The sequence below is a fragment of the Pungitius pungitius genome, chromosome 1 (assembly GCF_949316345.1).
Source record: "Pungitius pungitius chromosome 1, fPunPun2.1, whole genome shotgun sequence".
NCBI lineage: Eukaryota > Metazoa > Chordata > Actinopteri > Perciformes > Gasterosteidae > Pungitius > Pungitius pungitius.
The window spans coordinates 11,109,152-11,129,094 of NC_084900.1; the positions used below are offsets into that span (position 1 = coordinate 11,109,152).

The following is a 19,943-nucleotide window of genomic DNA, read 5'->3' on the forward strand; positions in this document are numbered from 1 at the left end:
TAACATGCAACTTAATCTCACTTGAACTGTATATAAACAGTGGTTTTATTAAAATAAAGAGATATACATCTATTTAACCAGGAGCAGTGGGTCTTGTAACTCATTCAAGCATTTTACCGATTACCCCACAGGTTTATTTGGGCTTGTATGATAAACATTCCCAGGGTATATGTATATAAAGCTTTTATTGTGAAAGGTACATTTTGGATCCAACAAGTGACGTTCCAAAGAAATATCTGCCTTGTTCCAAGATCAATTATGATATTTTACATTAAAACAATATTGTATTTGTGGGACAAACTACAGTAATAAAACAAACTTGTAAATTAATAGCATGAAATAAACCTCCCTGTTTAACAGTCATCACTATCAAATAAATATTGATCAGTGCCGCTTTAGTGGTCTTTTCTGGTCTGCAATGTATCTGCATTGTTTATGATTGAAATAACTAGGATTAATTCATTTGAGGGTTTTTTTGTATTAAAATGAATTTATTCTCTAAGTCTACTAGCAAACACATGACCCCAAATACAAAAACTCCCCAATCTAATACCTAATTCCACTTTCTCATCAGGTCTCTATATTTTGTCTTAACTTTGAGCTACATCTTCTGGCTAACCACAAATGCATTTCCTGTCATCTACCTCAACCTTTTCTAAACTGACTGGAAAGTTTCTAAAACCACAGCTGCACCCCCCCCCCCCCCCCAAACCACCTCCTCCTCACGAGTGACACCTTTTAGAAAAAAAATGAGTCCTATTTCAAACTTGATAAACCTTTCAAAGCAGGACCTTTTGTTCAGAAGCCCTTCACTGAAGATAAAGCGCAGCTGTGGTCTCCGTCATTACATCCAGAGGCACGTCGAGTCACCATGAGGACCACTCACATCCTTCTGCTTTGCATCCTGGGAAATGCTCTGATTGCGTCTGTGATCTGCAACAGTAAGAACCTTAGATTTTATCATTGAAACACTGTGTGTGACCAGTAATAAATTCATTTTTCTTCCCTCAGGTGGAATTGGCCCTGATGATTGTTGCTTCACACCTTACCCGAGGAGACTGAACAAAAAACTCATCAGCTCATATTACTTCACTGATCACCGATGCCCCATGGCTGGAGCCATGTAAGTTCAGTCTAGGCTTATTCTGAATGCTTTTTGCAATATACAGTGAAATTTAATAAGCAGATTGAGTTGTTACTTAGTGTGATTCTAACTTGTTAATCAATATAAATGTCTCATTAGATATCTGTATATTACATACAATCTTTTTAACATTGAATTTCTGATAACAAATCTGAATTTATTTTGGTCCCCTTTTTCATTGGGTTCCTTCAAGTTTGTTTATCATCATTTGCCTTAATTATCGACCATTGTAATGGAGTTTTTTCATCTATTTATTTCAGTCTGATTACCAAAAATGGTCGTCACATCTGTGTAGACCCGGGCCTCCCCTGGGTTGTCAACATCATGAAAAGTGTGGACCAAAGTACCTTTTGAAGCAACTTGCTCCCTGCTCACATTCCTTCAAAGTCACTGCGGCTTTCGTTGGTTCATCAAAAGGCTCCCTGTGAAATGCATGTTAGTAGAAAAATCTGTTGATTTGGCCTCCAGATGGAGTCACTTTAAGCTTGTATTTGCATATTGAGCTACTTCTCCTGTTTGGGAGGTATTTTGGATGCTTTGTAATAGTCACATCATTCTGTATCAATCTCATACAAATACAGTTGTTCGTGCTAAGCCTTGATTTGTGTCTTCTCACTGCCTGTATTTGTAATATGTTAGTGCAAAAATGAATAAAAGGATTTTACAGGTAGAACGTTATTTGTTGATAATGTGGGAGGAATAAAAATATATTATTGAAAAATAATTATATATAATAAATAATAATAATTCTTTTTGAAATAGGTGTTAAAAATAATGAAGGAATAAATAAATGATTAGGGAGTGAGTGAATGTGAATATTTTGATTAAATTGATACCAACATAACACAGCTGTAACAATCTCATGGGAAGAAAAGACAGTTTACATGTTTGAAGATTTAATTTAAAGGGGTGATGGTAACACAGCTGTTCCAAAGCCTCAGCAAATCTAAAATGCAGTGTGAGACAAATAAGGGTCACTGTGCAGTCTTGTATGAAACAAGTAGGGTTTTAATTAATTGCAACCTTTGTAAAGACCGTAAACCCTTGGGTGATGTGGGAAGAGACACTGTCCCAATGTGCATGTGTTTGTTACCAAGAGCAAGAAGGAGTCGTTAAATCCAGCAATAACGGAGCAACGTAAATCCTATATCCATTTTTTAAGTTTCTGGTTTCTTCTAACTCCTTCCAAAAATAGGCCTAGCTGCTAAGATTTTACTACACACAAGTGTACAAAGAGTTTTCAGGGCGCTTTAACATCCGCAGCCAAAAACAATATTCCAAGAACAGTTAAAGTGAACCAGAAAAGTAAAGTTGTGGGCCGGACAGCTAATAATGAGCTAAAACTCAAAACGAGTGTAAAGAGTTTGGATGGATTTAGGTAGAGACGTGTGTGAGGTTTGACAACTGCGTAACTGATTTTAAAGTATGAAGCTACGACTGGCAGCCAGTTAGCTTAGCACAAATACCAGAACCGGGCTATCTCCAGCAAAGTCTAAACATGGCCAAGAAGTAGTCTTTCTTAACCGTACGTAAGAGATGGAAAGAAATTATGTTCAATAGAATAGAGTATGCAACGTGACTAATTCTGTCTAGTTAACTGTCATTTTGAGTAATACTGCCCCCTTCTGGTGGAGCAGTTCTCCCAAAGTCATAAAGGTTGTCTTCAAAATGTTGAAAGCAAGTTGTTTACCCCCCTCCACACATTGGACCTTTACTTCTTTTTTTTTTAAATCTAAGTTTTCTTACACTGGAACTTAGAATTCTCCAAATGTATTCCAGCAAGATTAAACCGGGGGCCATGCACACAACCGTGGGTGTTCTTATCCGTCATCTTGAGGTCAGAGTATTTTAGAATTAGAATATCAAGAGTGTCTTCCTGTGAGATTATATATGCTTAACATTAGCACAAGTAGTGCTGGCACCGATCCCCAATTCAAATACCTCGTATCTGCAAACAGACGTAGCAACAAACCAATTCTGGTTCTGGATGTTGAATAGGTTCTGTATCATGGTGGCCAGCATAAGGCCCCACTACACAGCCACATCTTAATCATCTGATAGACACACATTTGGGTGAGCAGATTTTAGAAATATCTTATAATTTAAACAACTGTTGATCTACTGGCATTTAGATTCAACAATTATATAGACACTAATCTATCTTATTTAAAGTTTAAAGGAAAAGAGCGGTCTATCTAAAAAATAATATTTTAGTAGTGTTTGAGTTGAGGAACAGAGTCGTTTATTAAAGTTTAAGTTTATTAAAACACAGAACTTTCATGAACTCAAACCCAAATTAAAATAGAAGGCACCAATATATCAGGGAACTCAAACGAAATTGTATACTATGAATATATACATATGAAATTTGCAGAAAATAAGTAAATAACAAATAAACCAAATAATAAATCCCAAATACAGCCGACTGGGTTCAACTTGCCTCATTTACCCAACAAAATAATTTGTAATAAGTTCATTCCTCAAGTCTTCTTGCAATAGAGCGAAATTAGGGGTCAAAAACAAAGGGTTACCCTTAAGATATACTCTCTGTGACGCCATCGCTGCGCGACCGACTTGTTGGTGGTTCACATGAGAGCGAAAAAATCTGCAGTGATCCGGCTTGGCTCGTCCCTCGTTTCCCATAGACCATATCAATCGAAATAGATTCCTCCTGACGATTTCATGTACATCCTAAACTGTGATCCACCCGTTCTGTTGAGTGTTTGCGTTTTTCTTTGAACCGGACGACGTCAAAAAAAATCAAAGTTCGCAAGGAGGTGACAGTTTGCTGCTCCACACCTGACTTCATTGAATGAGGTTCAACACCAATTAGCATTTGTTTTGGTTCGATACCCACAGAAAATTAAACACGCCCAACATTCAGTCGGACGCAGCTGGACACGCATTCATATAAATCTGCAGGCTAACGGTAAGGATACTATTACAAAACTCAGCCGTGTAAGGAACACACTAAGCCGGGCGTTTTATTATGTTTTTGCTAGCATGGTGTCTAACGCCTAGCTAAGTTAGCGAACGACAACATGGCTAACAGCTAACATGTTAGCACGGATCGATCAGCGGATTATTGACACTCTTGTTATTTCATATTGTTATTAATGGCTGTGCAGGCTTTTAGGCTATGCATCGTTTCGGAATAAACACGATTTACAATGAATGCGATTTTTGTTACGGTTTTAAGGGTCGAAACCATGACGATGGGTCTGCTAGCGCTCAACGCGCACACGCTAGCTTTGGCGAGGACTACTTCCTGCGCCGGAAAGAATCGTTCTCATCCCGGAGCCGCTTTTCTCAAACAGTTTCTCCTGCACAGGAGACAGGCCGCATCAAATTCTACACCGTAGTAAATGGCCGTTTTCTCCGTGCTGTGTTATTCTTTTACCAGGGCTGGCTAGCAGGCTAAATGACATATCCGCTGCATGGCCAGGTGCACATGGTAACACGAGTCCCGGTGTTAACAGCAGGTATTCTGCCTGTGAAAGGACGCGGACTTGTGTTCTGGATGAAACATTGACAATATATCAGTGATATTGAGAGCCGTAGTCTCAAATTCCCATCAAAGACATCCCATGCTTTTTGTGAATGAACACATTACAACGGTCCCTTTTGAAGGTCTCGCTCCTGTTGTAGGAATGACGCCTCATTAAAAGGCTCCGGAGGCGCTTTGATGGCGTCTTTTATTTACCAACTGGACGCTGTAGCGACACATGATGAGATCAAGCTGCGGCTTGCACCCCAAATGGGACTTTGATCAACCCACAACTGTTATTCGGTCCACTTCAATTCATGATTTTCACACTTTCCTCCTCTCCCCAACTGTGTATAAGTTAACGCCATCCTAGTGGCTAACTCGGTAACTAACTGTAGACATTTCAAATGGAAACGTTGGTTTAACTTCGGACTATCCCGTTTGGAGATGTGATCCACTGGATAAAAGGTGAGAGTAGTAGGGTTTACCTTTCAGGATTGCAGCAGTGTGTGAATCCACACTGACTTTGGATTTCAGAGGTTAACATGACTAGTGTCTGGACTTCTCCACCTGTTCCTCCACCCATGCCATACAGAATCGCTGCGTGCACAATAGCTGCTTTTCATGGATTTGATCTTGACCTTGTTTATGAAATATATATATATATATTTGGAGTATGGATTTGATCATATTCAAAGGTGAATTGCATGCGGAGATGCACTTGATGGGGGGAGAAATATACATTTCAATAAATTGCCATGTGACTCGTGTGGAGTGAGAGTAGGGCGCTACGGAGGGTAAAGTTCTTTGGTGTGTGCAGGTGACGAGCTGGCGCAGGTTGCGGGTTGTCCGTGGAGAATGCGAGACAGCGGCGGGAGCCTGGCCCAGAACCGCTGGCAGGGAGACCTGGGTCTGACCGCTGTGGGCCAGGACGACTCCGGAGGAGGTAGGCCTGCGACTTCCGCTGATTGGTGTTCCATAACATTTGATCATATCCAAATGGTGGTGCAATGGTTCATAAAACCGTGTGTCTGATGGGGTCATGGAACGGAGTACCGGATCAAATCAGCACAAAGGGAGCATATACGAGATCCCGTATAATAAAAGCAGCATGTCTACTTTTTTTTGCAACTGCTGAAATATAATTTCAACCACTCCTGAAGTCTGTGTCAACAGTTCTAAATGGTATTATTTTACTTTGTTAATGGGGGCCTTGTCATTAGCGGTTGTAATGATGTATTGTAAGCTTCTCATAGTGTAAATGGCTCACAATTCATTTCTAATATCTATTTATTTGGTTTTGAAAACATCTTCGTACAACTGAATTTAATGACGTTTCTAACCAACTACATTTTCTGAGATTACATGCGAACAGTCAGTCAGTCATCACCAGAGACTTTTATCCTTCATACAGGGTCACAGGGGAGCTGGAGTCAATCCTAGCCAACGAAGGGTTGTGAACATATATCATTATAATTTACCTCCACTCAATACTTATTATCACTGAGCAGAGCATGAACGCATCATTATGTAACCATCATTATGTTCTCCATCTGTCAATCAAGCACTAATTGTTGTTTGTTGTTGTTTTTTTATCCGGGATCAGAAAACTAAAAAAGAGTGAAAGCCGATTATGATTGCTTTTTGACATATAATATGATATGATTGTCACGTTAAACCGTGTGATTGAATAATAGTAGTTTATTATTTTATTAGTTTAATATTGTAATATAGAATCTATTAATCATCATAACATTATTGCTTCCCACGTGAATATGCCAAACATTTCATAGTTCCAATTGTGATTTACTGCTCAGTGATATCATATATAACTTGAACGCATCATAATATAACTGAATGGAATGAATATTTGACTGAATGTTGTTTATCAATTGACAAAAGTGTATTTCACACGGTTAAACTTAAGTTTTAAATCCACGTTTCACACGCGCCTGAAACCTAGACTAGGGCTTTGAACTGATCCTGGATCCCCTACGGTCCGTTGCACCATTAAAACGTGATATCACATTCCATTTTTGCTATTAGATCACCTTATATGCTCCATGGTGGACCTTTTTAAAATATAAAACTGAAGGACATTAGGTTATGTTGGTGCGTTGTTGATCACTGCTCCTGTTTTGTGTTTAGGTGGGATTCCTGGAGACCACCTCATAGTCCCTGTGTCAGGCAACAGTGTGCCCAGCCCCATGCAACTCCGACTGGGGCAGAAAGAGAAGGCGTGGACAGGCGAATATGTGGAGGACGATGAGGAGGACGAGGATGGGGGGCTTGGTAGGGTTATGGAAATGGGCAATGACAAAGAAGAAAATAATCTGGATGGTGAGGACGAGGTAGAGTTTGAAGGCAAGGATTGGGGTGACAATGAGGAGGAGGATGATGAGGAGGAGGATGAAGAAGAGGAAGGCGAGGAGGAGGAGGACGACGACGACGATGACGGCGCCGGCGGCGACAACGGCGAGCTGGAAGATGAAGGAGACCAGGCAGAGCTGGAGTGGGAGATTCCAAACTTTCCCACCCAGTCCACGCAGCACCCACATCACGGACCACAGCAGAAGGCGGACGAAGTCTGTGCTGTCCCGCAGGACGGCGTATCGCAGGTCGCAGCGGGGGACCTGCTGAGGTCCCACCTGAGCCGGTCCCGGGCCATGCAACGGCTCCGGCGCTGGCAGCGCCTGCGTTCCCACGGAGGCCTCGGCTTTCGGCTCACCAAGCACTGGAAGAGCTGGCGCCAGCGGGCGCAGTGGGTGTGCTCCCAGGGGTACCGGTACAGCCGCAGGGCCCAGCGGTCCCATCAGTACGGCAAGCAGCGGAGGATAAAAAGGTTTCCTCAATCCCCATACAGCGAGGAGGAGGAGGACAGCAACGACGGGAGGTTCACAGAGTCTGAGAGAGGTACTGCCACACAGCACTGATGGAGACTATTGCAGCCAAGTGTCTTTAAGACGGCACCACATAGTCTGTCCCTCAATTTTGTTTTCAATAAACTTTTTACTGTAGATCTACATCTTTGAAAGCAGCTCACAGATAGTTTGATTTTTAAGCCCTTTTGATTTTATTCTTCATCTTAATACACTTTTCAGAACTGTGATAAAAAGCCAGATAAACTTGGAATTGATTGGAGGCGGTAAATGTTTATTCCCTTACTTCAGCTTTTTCTTAAATGTTGTGTGTTGGTAATAACTTCTGTCAGCCGTAGGAAAGAACAACAACAACAACAATATCAAGTCCCTTTTCAACACGCCCAATGCTTTGACCTCATAACCTCTTAATTAAGAGGTCACACGATTAACAGAGCAACATTACCCCTCCACATCGTTTCACCTTCACCATGCTGCTGACAGGTGAAAGATGTCAGCGCAGAGGAAAAACGAAATGTGTGCCTGTAATTTGGTTCCTTCTCTCTGGCAGATGAGCTCACAAACGGCTGCTCTCCCGACAAGCAAGAGGACAGAGGGAGGCGGGACATGGAGGTGAAACCTGTGGAGCTGGCCCTCACCGAGGAACACATGAGCTGTGTGACAGGTACGGATGGCAGGCTCCGGGAGTTGGCTCAGTCTGATTAGACAGGCCTTCAAGAGCGCTTGCAGTGTGAGGATAATGCCTCAATGTCTTCTTTCAAGGTATCCTTGAGGAGTCCCTAAAGCAATACGGCAGTTTGATCCCCATCCATGTGGACGACATTGTGGAGAAGCTTCAGGACATCTTCAGCGAGAGCTTCTTCCAGCCGCACAGGTGGGCTTATTTATTTAATTATTTATGAAAACAGTGGAAAAAAGGCGTGCTCACGCATGTTTTACTATCAATCCGGTGCAAGTAGATATCGAACATACCATTTATGACGTTTGTGTCATATGAATCCTGTAGAAATCTATTTTCAGAACATTTCTTAGACTGATGTCTGATGATGACCTAACTGTCCATTAAAGCGCAGTTTGTGACAGAAGAATGAAAGGAGAGTTGCTCACCTGGCTCTGTAGGCAGTAGACTCCTCCACTAACCCGGAGGCTAATTAAACCTGTGGGAGGAGTTATTAGTTCAGTGAGTAATGTGTGTGTGTGTGTGTGTGTGCGCGCTCCCTCTGTTGTCCATCAGGAAAGCAGTGGTCCAACACCTCATACAATCCTTCCAGCGCTCGTCCGGATCCGCCCTGGCCAAAACATTCAGAGTGAATTACAAGCGCCACGTGCTGACCATGGATGACCTGGGCACTCTGTATGGACAGAACTGGCTCAATGACCAGGTAGAGCGCCACAATTTGTTTTTAAATGCTTGTTTTTTTGTAATCAAATTGTTGTGCTCAGCTGTCTTGAAACACTTTTTGGTGTGATGTGTCACGGGAGTCTTTACCAGACCAAAACACCTTTTATTAACCGTAGTTTCAATAATCCACTACAAACTATCCTCTCAGTTCCTCATGCTAACATTAGCTCTCACCCTAAAGCCAATTCCTCATCTTTACAAATGCAGAAAAGAACCGATCACCAGTTATACTGTCACTTTATAAGATGTTCCCTAAAATAAAGTAAGCACCTTTTTTTTGCTGTTTGTGTTATTCAGATTATGAACATGTATGGTGACCTGGTCATGGACTCTGTGCCTGAGAAGGTAAGAAAATCAAAGTGGCTCTCTACATTTCCATCCTCTCATCATGTGGAGCAACACTTGTTTTAAAAACAGTGATGCAAAAATGTAATGTTTCCTGTAAACACCGCAAAAACCAATTTGAGTAATAACAGCTGACTCAAAACCAACCAGCATGCAGGATTTCATAAATGGAACGCGTCATTGAAACGGTTGATGTGCTTGCAGTTCTATCATAAACAAGAATATTTGATTATTAGACCACACTTTTAGTGTCGCTAACATGGAAGGTCAAATTCTTCATTTCAAACGCAATGAAGAGACTGAGACTCGACATAGACATCGAGGCTAATCATTGGAAGGTGTAGCTGTGTTTACGTTGACAAAACAGAAACCCAAGTGACCCCTATTCTTGTTTCTCTCTTCTGTCCCTCAGGTTCACTTTTTCAACAGCTTCTTTTACGATAAGCTGAGGACAAAAGGCTATGACGGGGTCAAAAGGTGGACAAAAAATGTAAGTATTGTGAGGTGGGATATTCTTGTTGCGCTAGACCATAGGGGCCAGACTCAAGTCTCTCCCCTCTGTGCGTACTTCGCTCAGGTTGACATCTTCCAGAAGGATCTGCTGTTGATCCCCATCCACCTGGAGGTCCACTGGTCCCTGGTCAGCGTGGACATTCCGCGTCGGGCCATCACTTACTTTGACTCTCAGCGGACTCTCAATCGACGTTGCCCAAAGGTAGGACAAGAGAGCCGCACCAACGCACACAGCTATTAATGATGCAAATAAAGCCACGGAGGGAACAACCTCTGTTGATTGCCTTGTATGTAAAACAATAGAAAAAAACAATTACGGTATTTATTAAAACACCTTGAAATAGACAGAAAGTAGTCCACCCATAGCCTTTGGACTTTAGTTTTCCGTAATCTATTTATATGTAATTACATGATTTTCAATGTTGATCAAGTTTCTTATTGTAACTGATTATCTTATTTAATCATCTAATAATCCTACTTATTGTATCCAGCACATTTTTAAGTATCTGCAAGCAGAGGCCATCAAAAAAGACCAACAAGACTTTTTGACGGGGTGGAAGGGCTTTTTCAAAATGGTGAGATGGCTTTTTTTTTCCTTCTTTTTTTCAAACAATAAGGTGGCTCATTTCCCCAAACTACTGTCATTGTTGCTGTGACTGTTATTTCCTTGGCCCTGCTGCGTCTTGCTAACGTACCGTGTGCTCGCTGCAGAATGTGGGTCGTCAGAACAACGACAGTGATTGCGGTGCTTTCGTGCTACAGGTGAGTTTGTTTGTGATTTGTCGATGGTCACACACAGGTGTAACTTTCGGTACGGTAATTTCTTCTCTGCTGTTCCTGCCAATAACTTTTTTCTTTTTTTTTTCCACCCTCCGTCTTGCAGTACTGCAAGTGTCTGGCACTAGGTCAGCCCTTCATCTTTGGCCAGCAGGATATGCCACGGCTGAGGAGGCAAATGTACAAAGAACTCTGTCACTGCAAGCTCACCCTGTGACACGGCACCACCCAACCCCACCCCCCCCATCTCCACCTGCTCCCACCTCCAAACCCTAACTGGATGGAGAGGAAGGTTCATATGACAAGAGGAGGGCAAGTGGAGCAAACGCTTGACTGGGAGAAAAAAAAGGGAGAGAGGGAGGATTTTTTTTTTTTTTTTTTGCCAACAACCAGAGAAATTACTTCTACTGTAGGTGATGTCATTGTTTTTTACCTTTATCCCTCTCTCCTCGCTTTCTTCTCCACCCTTTTTTGAGAACTCATGATTTAATTTCTATCTCATGGTTATTCCTTTGTGGTTGACAGAGGCCAAGTCTAGCTTGAGTTTTGGGAACATGCTTATTGTCCATCCTATCGTACACCACTTTGAGCATGAAGACGTCTGAAGGATACGGTCCAGATGAAGAGTTTGGACCACAGTCGGTCCAACCTGACTACTATTTTTCATGGCGGATTAATTTGAACCAGTCGACGTAAGCTTGTGGTGAAATAGTACCAGCGGATGTCCACGCCTTCCATCAGTGTGTTGTGTTGAAACGAAAAGTGTGAAACTCTCAGCAAGAGCAACATAAAGCTACACTTCCCCATGCTACAGCCGAGGTCATGTCGATGAGTCCATCTATCCAGTCAGCACATGTTTGCCAACGTATATTTGTTTAATAATTTCCTACAAGATGTTAGAACATGGGTACGGTGAGAGTGGAACTGAAAGTGCTGCCATGTAGACATCAGAAGACAACTCCGAAGTGTGAAGAGCCATTCTACTGCATTTTCCCTTTTTTTATTTTACTGTGGGGGGAACAAGCATCAAATTGGCCACTTGCACTGGAAACCTCCTCTGCTTCCGTCACTCATCCCCAAAAACCCTCCTTCATGTGGGAGGCTGGATTAGCAAACCAGAATGACACATTGGTCCAAAGAACGGACTAACTTTACGTTGCATTTATCTTTTTTTCCTGTTTTATCTCATTGATAAATGTGTTATGCTTATTTCTTCAAACAAAAGATGTTAAAAGGAGGACTAATTTGCGTCATTTTGGGGGGGGGGGGTTCAAGAACTGATCCTCTGGTTGGTATTTCTTTGGAAGTTTGGGGCCACACCACAACAGAGGGAGAACGTTCATAACGGAGTTACAGCACCCTGCTCTTTTCTTTTTTTTTTATAACAAAAAAGTTGTTGATAGCTGTGTTTTTTTTCGTTTTTTTCAAACAGGAGTTGATGCAACAGAGTTGACAGTTTTATATATCTTCTACAATGCATTATGGTTGCTGAAAATAAAAATGTGCGACAAACAAGGGATTATGTGTTTAATTCATCTGTCTGGCATCGGCAGCATCTGCTTACATGTTGCCCAGTGGAGGGAAGGACCTTACTCTCTGAACTCGAATACATACTTGTACTTAAGAATGTATTTAATGCTACTCAACACTTCTGCTTCATTGTGCCTTTTATCATTTATATTTTGGGTAAAATTTTATTATAGCAAATTTACATAAAAACACCTATATGCCTATACAATTTAATGCATTGTTACTGATTGAACTATAAAAATTAAACATTCTATAAGCACCTCCTATACTTCTTCCTCTTAAAAGTAATACCACTTTTCCCTTTAACATGACGTTTTGAATCAAGGACCAAGTCTGGTTTTGCTACCAGACATCTCATTCCCAGACAGCATAACATGTGTATACATGGATATCTCAAATCCAAAAACTACAGATATAGTCATAGAGCCTGCCTGTCAATGAGTTAAATTGTCATGAATTAGGATATTAAATCTAAGTTGCTCCTATAGGAACACAAACTCATAACTTCACCCTCATAAATATCCTCCAGATGACTACACCTTGAATCATCCAAACTGTTTCACAATGTTAAGATAACATCTCTGGCGACGAGATGTGTCACTAAATTAAAAAATCTGGTTCAGACAGTTAAAGAAATCCCAAGAGAGGCATCTGTTCTCCGCGTTGAGGAAAGGCTGAACAGAGACTGGGATGCCTAAATATTAATACCAGCGTAGCACGGGGGAAAAGGCTTTGTTACCTTTGGTAGAGTTTATATATACAAGTTGAATTACCGCCCGACTGGCATGCCAACAGTGACTATATCGAGCGCTACCTTAGACTCGACAACCCGCCTACTTATATGTGACGTAAAAAAACGGCGAATCGCATGTCTCAATGGGCGGGACTACAGCTGAATGACGGCGACCTGTTGCAATGAAAAAAGCCTTTTTGTGTGTCGTCAACGTATATAACACATCTCTGCCGCAGTTTCTTTCTTTGGAATAATGTCGGCTGAATATGATAATAGGTAAGGAAAAGTCAATGGATTCACCAAGGAATTCTATGCGTCAGAACATTAAGAATATGTTTCCGTCGATATATTAATATTTGTTATCGATTACTCTTGAAAAAGTAGACGTTACATCGACTTTTCTTTGGTTTCTGTGCTCTTTAAACGGTTAGGCCTTGGATAGCCTGCTTCGGACCAACGTCTTCAAAATCGACGGCTATTAATTACGTGCTGTCGTTTTGTCCAAATGTGTCACTTTGAATAGGTGTTAACGCGTTTATTTGGTAGCAGAAGGGTGTATTCGTTGTTTTAGCTAAACGTAGCCGAAGATAACTAAATCGCAACCGGTGCCTCTGGTAGCACGTGAATGCGCCTGCTTTAGGCCTTCGACGTATTCAGCGTAAGGGATTCCACTCGATCCTCGTCCATATAATAAAGCGATATAGTTAGATTGGAATTTGAGATGTTGTATAGTAAATTAAAAAATTCGCTAAAGCACAGAAGGCAGTGATACAGAACGATGTTCTCTTCTACGACGGGCGCACATGGCCGCGGCAGTGCTAATTGGGGGCTTGGACAATGCCGTTAGTGCAGGCCGCTAGACGCATTCCGGGATTGCTAGCGCATTAGCATGTGCTACGTCCACTAACAAATATGGTGTTTGCGCTGACACTACGGCAATGGGTTTCGCTGACTTTATCAAAAAAATGATAAAACGTTTGTAAGAACGGGCATGTTAGCGGAGTCATGGCGGGCCGGGGGTTACAAACAGACGCGTTTTTGCCGGTTTTAGCCATCGCCTTTTAATATATTGTTTTTAATATTAAAGTTCTTAATCGCAACTCGTATACGCCGACTAAAACATTATTCCATCTGTATGATTTAAGCCGACATTTCCCGAGGCAAGGCTACCCTCCATTTGACTCGCTTCCGCCTTCTATTCTCCGACTGGAGAAACGACCATCTTGAACGTATGCAGTAATGGCGGACTGTAAAAAAAAAAGGGGGGGGTGGGGGAGCTTGTTCGACAACTAAAGGGTTGAACGGATCGCAGTACAGAATATAATCGTTAAATGTGTGTTGTATTAAATATATGAGTCTTAAAATCGTTTGAACGACATAGTTCATAATGCGTTTGGTATCGGTACCACGGCGTGATCCGAAGTGGAAAGCAAAATGACAATGACAATGACTTGTTGTTTCGTTTACAGAGACAATGGCCCTGAGGGCATGGAGCCAGATGGGATCATTGAGGTGAGTCCCTGTAACTGTGGAACTGAATATGTATTTACATCCACAAATTCCTTACTGTGAAGCCTAGATGATGTGTATTGAATAGCAAATCCAGATTGTCTGTTGGGAAGCTTTGTGTTTGAGTCAACGCATTAAATAATGCATGTTTTTGCCTTCACCCTTTCAGAGCAACTGGAATGAGATCACTGACAGTTTTGATGAGATGAACCTGCGTGAGGCTCTTCTCAGGGGAATTTATGCCTATGGTTTTGAGAAGCCCTCTGCTATCCAGCAGAGAGCCATTATGCCTTGTATCAAGGGTAAGGCACTTTCTAAAAGATTCCCTATTTTTAGGTTGAGAACCTACTAGCTGCATTAGAACGCCATGTTTGTGTATATCGATCTTAGTGCTGTGTTATGGTTGAGATTCAAGTGACAAGAACTGGTTTAGCATTCTGTTATATGCTGGAGTAAGTAAGCTCATAATTGAGGGTGGGGCCGTGTTAGCGTGTTCTTATCTATACCAACTTGCACTCTGCTATCTACGTATACAGGCCTGAGGAAGTATCCTAAGCAGCATATTGTCCAGGGTCGATCAATCACCACCTGCATTGATGAATATGAATTTGACAAATGGAGTTGTGTATATTTTTGTGTTCACACTATAGTAACAATTCTTTCTTGTCTAGGATATGATGTGATCGCTCAAGCCCAGTCTGGCACTGGAAAGACTGCCACCTTTGCCATTTCCATCCTTCAGCAGATCGATGTGGAAATGAAAAGCACCCAGGCTCTGGTCTTGGCTCCCACTAGGGAGCTGGCTCAGCAGGTAGGAAAACTGTCAATGAAACGCCCACCAGTTTGGAAAAAACCGCCAAACTTGGTGCATGCTGCTATTTTCCCTGTGACTGAAGAGAAACCGCGTGTATATACTATATCCCGAAGAACCAAATGAAAGGTTGACATGTCTGAAGCTATTAATGTAAATTGATTACTGTGCCATGTGTGTGATCCATATGGGCCATAAATGTATTTGAGCTCAAATTTGTCAGTCCTTCAGGGCATGACTGAAACTTTGCCTTGATACAAATGCATGGCAACTGCTAGGAAACCTGCTGTATAATGATGAAAAACATGCGTGTCAGCTGACTCTGTAAACCTCTGCTGTGTTGTTGCTTAGGTCAGCGTTTTGTTGACCCAAGTCTTCAGGGCAGCAGAGCTACAGAGACATGATCATATTTCACTACTTCTGAATACAGCACAATCTCTATACTTAGGAGTCATCTGAATAGGAATTAATCTTGGAATTTGCTAAAACATTCGCAATACATGGCCTAAACTATAAATTGATATGCCTGTCAATCAAACATGCCGCTTATGACATGTATTGGCAATAATATTAAATCTTTTTGTTGATTTCAGATCCAGAAGGTGGTGCTGGCTCTAGGTGACTATATGGGAGCCAATTGCCATGCCTGTATCGGAGGGACCAATGTTCGCAGTGAAGCCCAGAAGCTCCAGGCTGAATCCCCTCACATTGTGGTGGGAACCCCTGGCCGTGTCTTTGACATGTTGAATCGCAAAAACCTCTGTAAGTTACTACTGAATAGATAACGTACAAATGTTTCCATCAATTTTCTCTAAAATTTGGACAAAATATTCCGGACCTATTCTAGCATAGTTGCTATCTGTTAGTAACTTGGTTACATTTAGATTTCGTCATATGGAAACCTGCTGTATAATGATGATAACCATGCGTGTCAGCTGACTCTGTAAACCTCTGCTGTGTTGTTGCGCAGGTCGGCGTTTTGTCAGCCTGAGTTTTCAGCACAGCAGGGCTACAGAGACGTGATCATACTTCACTACTTCTGAAAACAGCATTACTCAACATTGGTTGAGTACACACAGAATTAAATGCGGTGTTCTAAACTGGAACTGCCATTTTCTTGCAGCTTCAAAGTTCATAAAAATGTTTGTGCTGGATGAGGCTGACGAGATGCTTAGTCGAGGATTCAAGGACCAGATCTACGAGATTTTCCAGAAACTGGCAAGCAGCACGCAGGTAAGACAAATGTTTGTGCATATATGTCAGATGTGATGATGAGTACTAAGTGCAGTCCAGGGTTCCCTCTCCTCCCATCTGCTGTGTTGGTGAAGGACTGAATGTTCCTTGGTACAGAAGCTGTCTGCCCTCCACTGTAGCTGGGTTCATGTCCTTGACTCACAACTAATTGGCGGATTACACTTGGTTTTAGCCTTCCACTACTTTGTTTGTGTATGTATACTTTTGAGATGAAAAAGTGATATTCATTAGTGACTGTTCTAATCGTCTGTCTCTGTTCAGGTTGTCCTTCTGTCAGCCACCATGCCTGCCGATGTGTTGGAAGTCACAAAGAAGTTCATGCGTGAACCAGTTAGAATCCTGGTGAAGAAGGAGGAGCTGACCCTTGAGGGCATCCGTCAGTTCTACATCAACGTGGAAAAAGAGGTAAACAGTTTCTAGTTATGGAATTTGGTCCATCCTGTACAGAAACTTGCTGATCATTTTAGCTGTTTGTAGTTTGGTTTGCTCTTGAGGCTGTGTCTTACCTGGCGTTTGTTCTCAGGAGTGGAAACTGGATACGCTGTGTGACCTCTACGAGACCCTGACCATCACACAAGCGGTCATCTTCATCAACACAAGGAGGAAAGTGGACTGGCTGACTGAGAAGATGCATGCCAGAGACTTCACTGTGTCTGCTCTGGTAAGGGCCTGATCTCACTAAAGGATTCCTTATTCATTTTTTAATCAAGGTTTTGTTTGAGCCTGAGAAAGTACTTGGATAGTTTATAAACCCCACAGTTGTTTGCCTTTAATTACAATTTCTCTAAATTATTGCAACAATGTAAATGGTGTGATACAGCTGCTTGGTGTCAAAGGCCCATGTGTTCATAGTGTTGTCTCGTATCTTTTCTCTAGCACGGTGACATGGACCAGAAAGAAAGAGACTTGATCATGAGGGAGTTCCGCTCTGGTTCCAGTAGGGTCCTCATTACCACTGACCTGCTGGTATGTACAGTATCTTTTTACATTGGCTATGTACAACTGACACTGTTTAGTCCAGGGTTCCCTCTCCTCCCATCTGCAGTGTTGGTGAAGGACTGAATGTTCCTTGGTACAGAAGCTTGTCTGCCCTCCACTGTAGCTGGGTTCATGTCCTTGACTCACAACTAATTGGCGGATTACATTCAAATGTTTTATATTTAATTAATGTATCAACTGAACCATTGTATCATTGGAACACTGTTACACAATTAAATGTACATAATCAGGAATTGGTAACATGTATTGCCACAATGTTAGACATTTGTTGAGCATAATAACATTGGACAACTTCAATTAACTACAGTATAAAAAATAGAATTAATAGTTGTACAAACTAAGTGCACTGGCAAACTGAAAGTGACAATAGCTGTTTCCAATAATCAATATGGTAGTAGAGGGTTAAACGGTTGCACTGTATGAATGCAGATGACTAATGGTGGTTATGCTCTCTCAGGCCAGGGGTATTGATGTCCAGCAGGTGTCCCTAGTCATCAACTACGACCTGCCGACCAACAGGGAAAACTACATCCACAGGTAAGATGGGAGGTGCACTGCTAAGAATCGTAACGTTTAAATCCACATGTCCTGCAAGTGTGTATCGTGTATGGTATTTGGAAACTGCCAGACTCTTTTCATACTGAAACTGATTTTTATTTTCCATCAGGATTGGTCGGGGTGGTCGGTTTGGCAGAAAGGGAGTTGCCATTAACATGGTTACCGAGGACGACAAGCGAACCCTGAGGGACATTGAGACATTCTACAACACCACGGTGGAGGAGATGCCCATGAATGTGGCCGATCTTATCTAGATGACTCCACCGTCCACCCTCTCCCCACTTGTTTTAGCAGTCAAAACCTTGTTTTCTTATACAATCTGAATTCTAAGAACGTTCTTTTGCTAAATTCCACATGACTTTACCCTTTACATTCTTGGGGAGGGAAGAATATGGCCAACGTTCCTCCCTTACCGTTGACTTTTTTGTTTTTTGGCCATTTTGGAAGGATGGAATTACTGATCTGCTTGCCATAGTCCATTACCCCACAACCTAAATTTGTTCTCCCTCCACTCCAAACCATAACGCTTACACAAATGTGTTTTTTGAAACAAGGACTTTTAATATCAAACAAGCAAGTTTGTAATTTGGTCTCACACGTGCAAAAAATACCCGCGTTTCCAAAAGTGCATTAAGAAAAAAACATGCCCCAGTAAATTTGATGTTTGGAAATAATCTAGTTTGGTCAGCGGAGGCTTTAAAAAAACATTGAGGAAAAAAAACTGCTTAACGTTTACACTAGCCCAGAGATACCTGACGCTTTTGTGAAATGTGGCTATAATTTGCACCCGGATATGAACGAGGGGCTTAAACTGCAGTTTAGTTTGGACTCTAAGGCACCATTGCTCTAGATGAAATGGGAAGTGCTGCATTTGACCAGATCAGTATTTAAGCAACCTTCAGTGTACTGCAAACAGCCTTTTAACTCCCATCCCTGATCATGTTAAGAGGTTTCTGGGGCTAGAGTACACAGGGCATATTCAATAAAAAGACCTATATAGTAAAATCCATCATGATTGAGTTGTTTACCATTTTGATCCTTTCTGCCGTTTCATATATATATATATTTTAATTGCTATTGTACATAGCGCTTGTATAGTCGCGTGTGCATTTGCATTCAATTGAAGACTGGCTGGGGGCCACAGATGTTCGGAGGCAAACGACAACGGTGAGTGCTGTGGAGACTTTGCCTCTCAACCCTGAAGACCTGGTTGGATTTTCATCTCGACCGCTTCAACACTGTTAATTTAGCTATTTTTCAACAAAACCTGGATTTTTGATAAGGTGGCGAGTATCTATTTGTAACCAACCTTGCAAAAAATGTTGAGCTGGGGGGGGGCGGGCGTTAGCGAACATGAAAGGACCAAACTAGAATATATGTAGAGACCCCCCCCCCCCCTGAGCGCTGTCAAAATACCTGTCGTCATGGGGTTTTGGTGTGTAGGATAACCGTCATGTTTTGAGGTGTGTAGTCGGTGCAATTTTTTTAAATGACTGCGGAATTGTTAACCTTTTGAGCTAGACACAGTATCACGTTTTCTACATTGGATTGTGTATAGTATTTATTTTAATGGTCTTTAAAAAAATAAAGGTTTCTCCCCCATGACAGTGTAAACTGGCTTCTGCATTGTTGAATAGCATGAACTTAGTTTGTGGCCGATTCCTTGGTGGAAGGGTCGGAGTTTACTGGACTTGAGGTCGAGATGACAGCTGCGCTGTGATTAATTGGTCTGATTGGCTAGCGCGTCAGGTTTGGTCCAACTACCGCTTTTTAGATATGCGTGCCCACTGAGGTCTAATATTCTCGCGTTTTTCGGCCCAAGTTTGTCAAATGTTTAAAGACTGACCGAGGCACGATGGTTTGTCACGTGGTGTCTTTTTCCATTGCCTTCACAAGCCTCGTCTTCGACAAGGGGCAGTCCCTCCCTCCGGGGCTCCATTTAGCACATCGTAGCATGTCATTACCGTCTGTAGATGGTCTTTCTATGGTCGGAGCTGATTGT

At 42.0% G+C, this 19,943-nt stretch overlaps 3 protein-coding genes and 2 non-coding genes across 5 annotated transcripts; all 5 read left to right on the forward strand.

The window, feature by feature from the left end:
* The first annotated feature begins 774 nt into the window (after nucleotides 1-774).
* Nucleotides 775-1,817, forward strand: LOC119222811 (C-C motif chemokine 4 homolog). The gene is made up of 3 exons (XM_037479715.2): nucleotides 775-941; nucleotides 1,012-1,123; nucleotides 1,405-1,817. The coding sequence occupies exons 1-3, from the start codon at nucleotides 872-874 to the stop codon at nucleotides 1,496-1,498; spliced, it is 276 nt and encodes a 91-aa protein (XP_037335612.2). The 5' UTR covers nucleotides 775-871; the 3' UTR covers nucleotides 1,499-1,817.
* Nucleotides 1,818-3,704: 1,887 nt separating this feature from the next.
* On the forward strand, nucleotides 3,705-11,978 carry senp3b (SUMO specific peptidase 3b). The gene is made up of 12 exons (XM_037480414.2): nucleotides 3,705-4,073; nucleotides 5,452-5,577; nucleotides 6,780-7,544; nucleotides 8,061-8,174; nucleotides 8,273-8,384; nucleotides 8,745-8,892; nucleotides 9,210-9,257; nucleotides 9,670-9,747; nucleotides 9,835-9,972; nucleotides 10,262-10,345; nucleotides 10,482-10,532; nucleotides 10,654-11,978. Exons 2-12 carry the CDS (start codon nucleotides 5,490-5,492, stop codon nucleotides 10,762-10,764), a joined length of 1,737 nt encoding a protein of 578 aa, XP_037336311.2. The 5' UTR covers nucleotides 3,705-4,073; nucleotides 5,452-5,489; the 3' UTR covers nucleotides 10,765-11,978.
* Nucleotides 11,979-12,987: 1,009 nt separating this feature from the next.
* Nucleotides 12,988-18,950, forward strand: eif4a1a (eukaryotic translation initiation factor 4A1A). Its single transcript, XM_037478900.2, has 11 exons — nucleotides 12,988-13,086; nucleotides 14,280-14,322; nucleotides 14,489-14,621; nucleotides 14,991-15,130; nucleotides 15,724-15,892; nucleotides 16,254-16,363; nucleotides 16,646-16,789; nucleotides 16,908-17,045; nucleotides 17,261-17,350; nucleotides 17,841-17,920; nucleotides 18,051-18,950. The coding sequence occupies exons 1-11, from the start codon at nucleotides 13,064-13,066 to the stop codon at nucleotides 18,193-18,195; spliced, it is 1,215 nt and encodes a 404-aa protein (XP_037334797.1). The 5' UTR covers nucleotides 12,988-13,063; the 3' UTR covers nucleotides 18,196-18,950.
* Nucleotides 15,419-15,558, forward strand: LOC119223830 (small nucleolar RNA SNORD10). The gene has a single exon (XR_005120988.1). It is a non-coding gene; the product is annotated as a small nucleolar RNA SNORD10 (small nucleolar RNA).
* LOC119223831 (small nucleolar RNA SNORD10) lies at nucleotides 16,038-16,177 on the forward strand. The gene has a single exon (XR_005120989.1). It is a non-coding gene; the product is annotated as a small nucleolar RNA SNORD10 (small nucleolar RNA).
* Nucleotides 18,951-19,943: the final 993 nt, after the last annotated feature.

Bases quoted from the DNA above. Each gene is read 5' to 3' on its own strand.
- eif4a1a (XM_037478900.2), top strand. From the start codon at position 13,064: ATGTCGGCTGAATATGATAATAG. The intron at 15,131-15,723 runs GTAGGAAAACTG...TGTTGATTTCAG, and splicing joins CTAGGGAGCTGGCTCAGCAG to ATCCAGAAGGTGGTGCTGGC. The intron at 17,351-17,840 runs GTATGTACAGTA...ATGCTCTCTCAG, and splicing joins TCATTACCACTGACCTGCTG to GCCAGGGGTATTGATGTCCA.
- LOC119222811 (XM_037479715.2), top strand. From the start codon at position 872: ATGAGGACCACTCACATCCTTCTGCTTTGCATCCTGGGAAATGCTCTG. The intron at 942-1,011 runs GTAAGAACCTTA...TTCTTCCCTCAG, and splicing joins TGCGTCTGTGATCTGCAACA to GTGGAATTGGCCCTGATGAT. The intron at 1,124-1,404 runs GTAAGTTCAGTC...TATTTATTTCAG, and splicing joins TGCCCCATGGCTGGAGCCAT to TCTGATTACCAAAAATGGTC.
- senp3b (XM_037480414.2), top strand. From the start codon at position 5,490: ATGCGAGACAGCGGCGGGAGCCTGGCCCAGAACCGCTGGCAGGGAGAC. The intron at 9,973-10,261 runs GTAGGACAAGAG...TATTGTATCCAG, and splicing joins TCAATCGACGTTGCCCAAAG to CACATTTTTAAGTATCTGCA. The intron at 10,533-10,653 runs GTGAGTTTGTTT...TCCGTCTTGCAG, and splicing joins GCGGTGCTTTCGTGCTACAG to TACTGCAAGTGTCTGGCACT.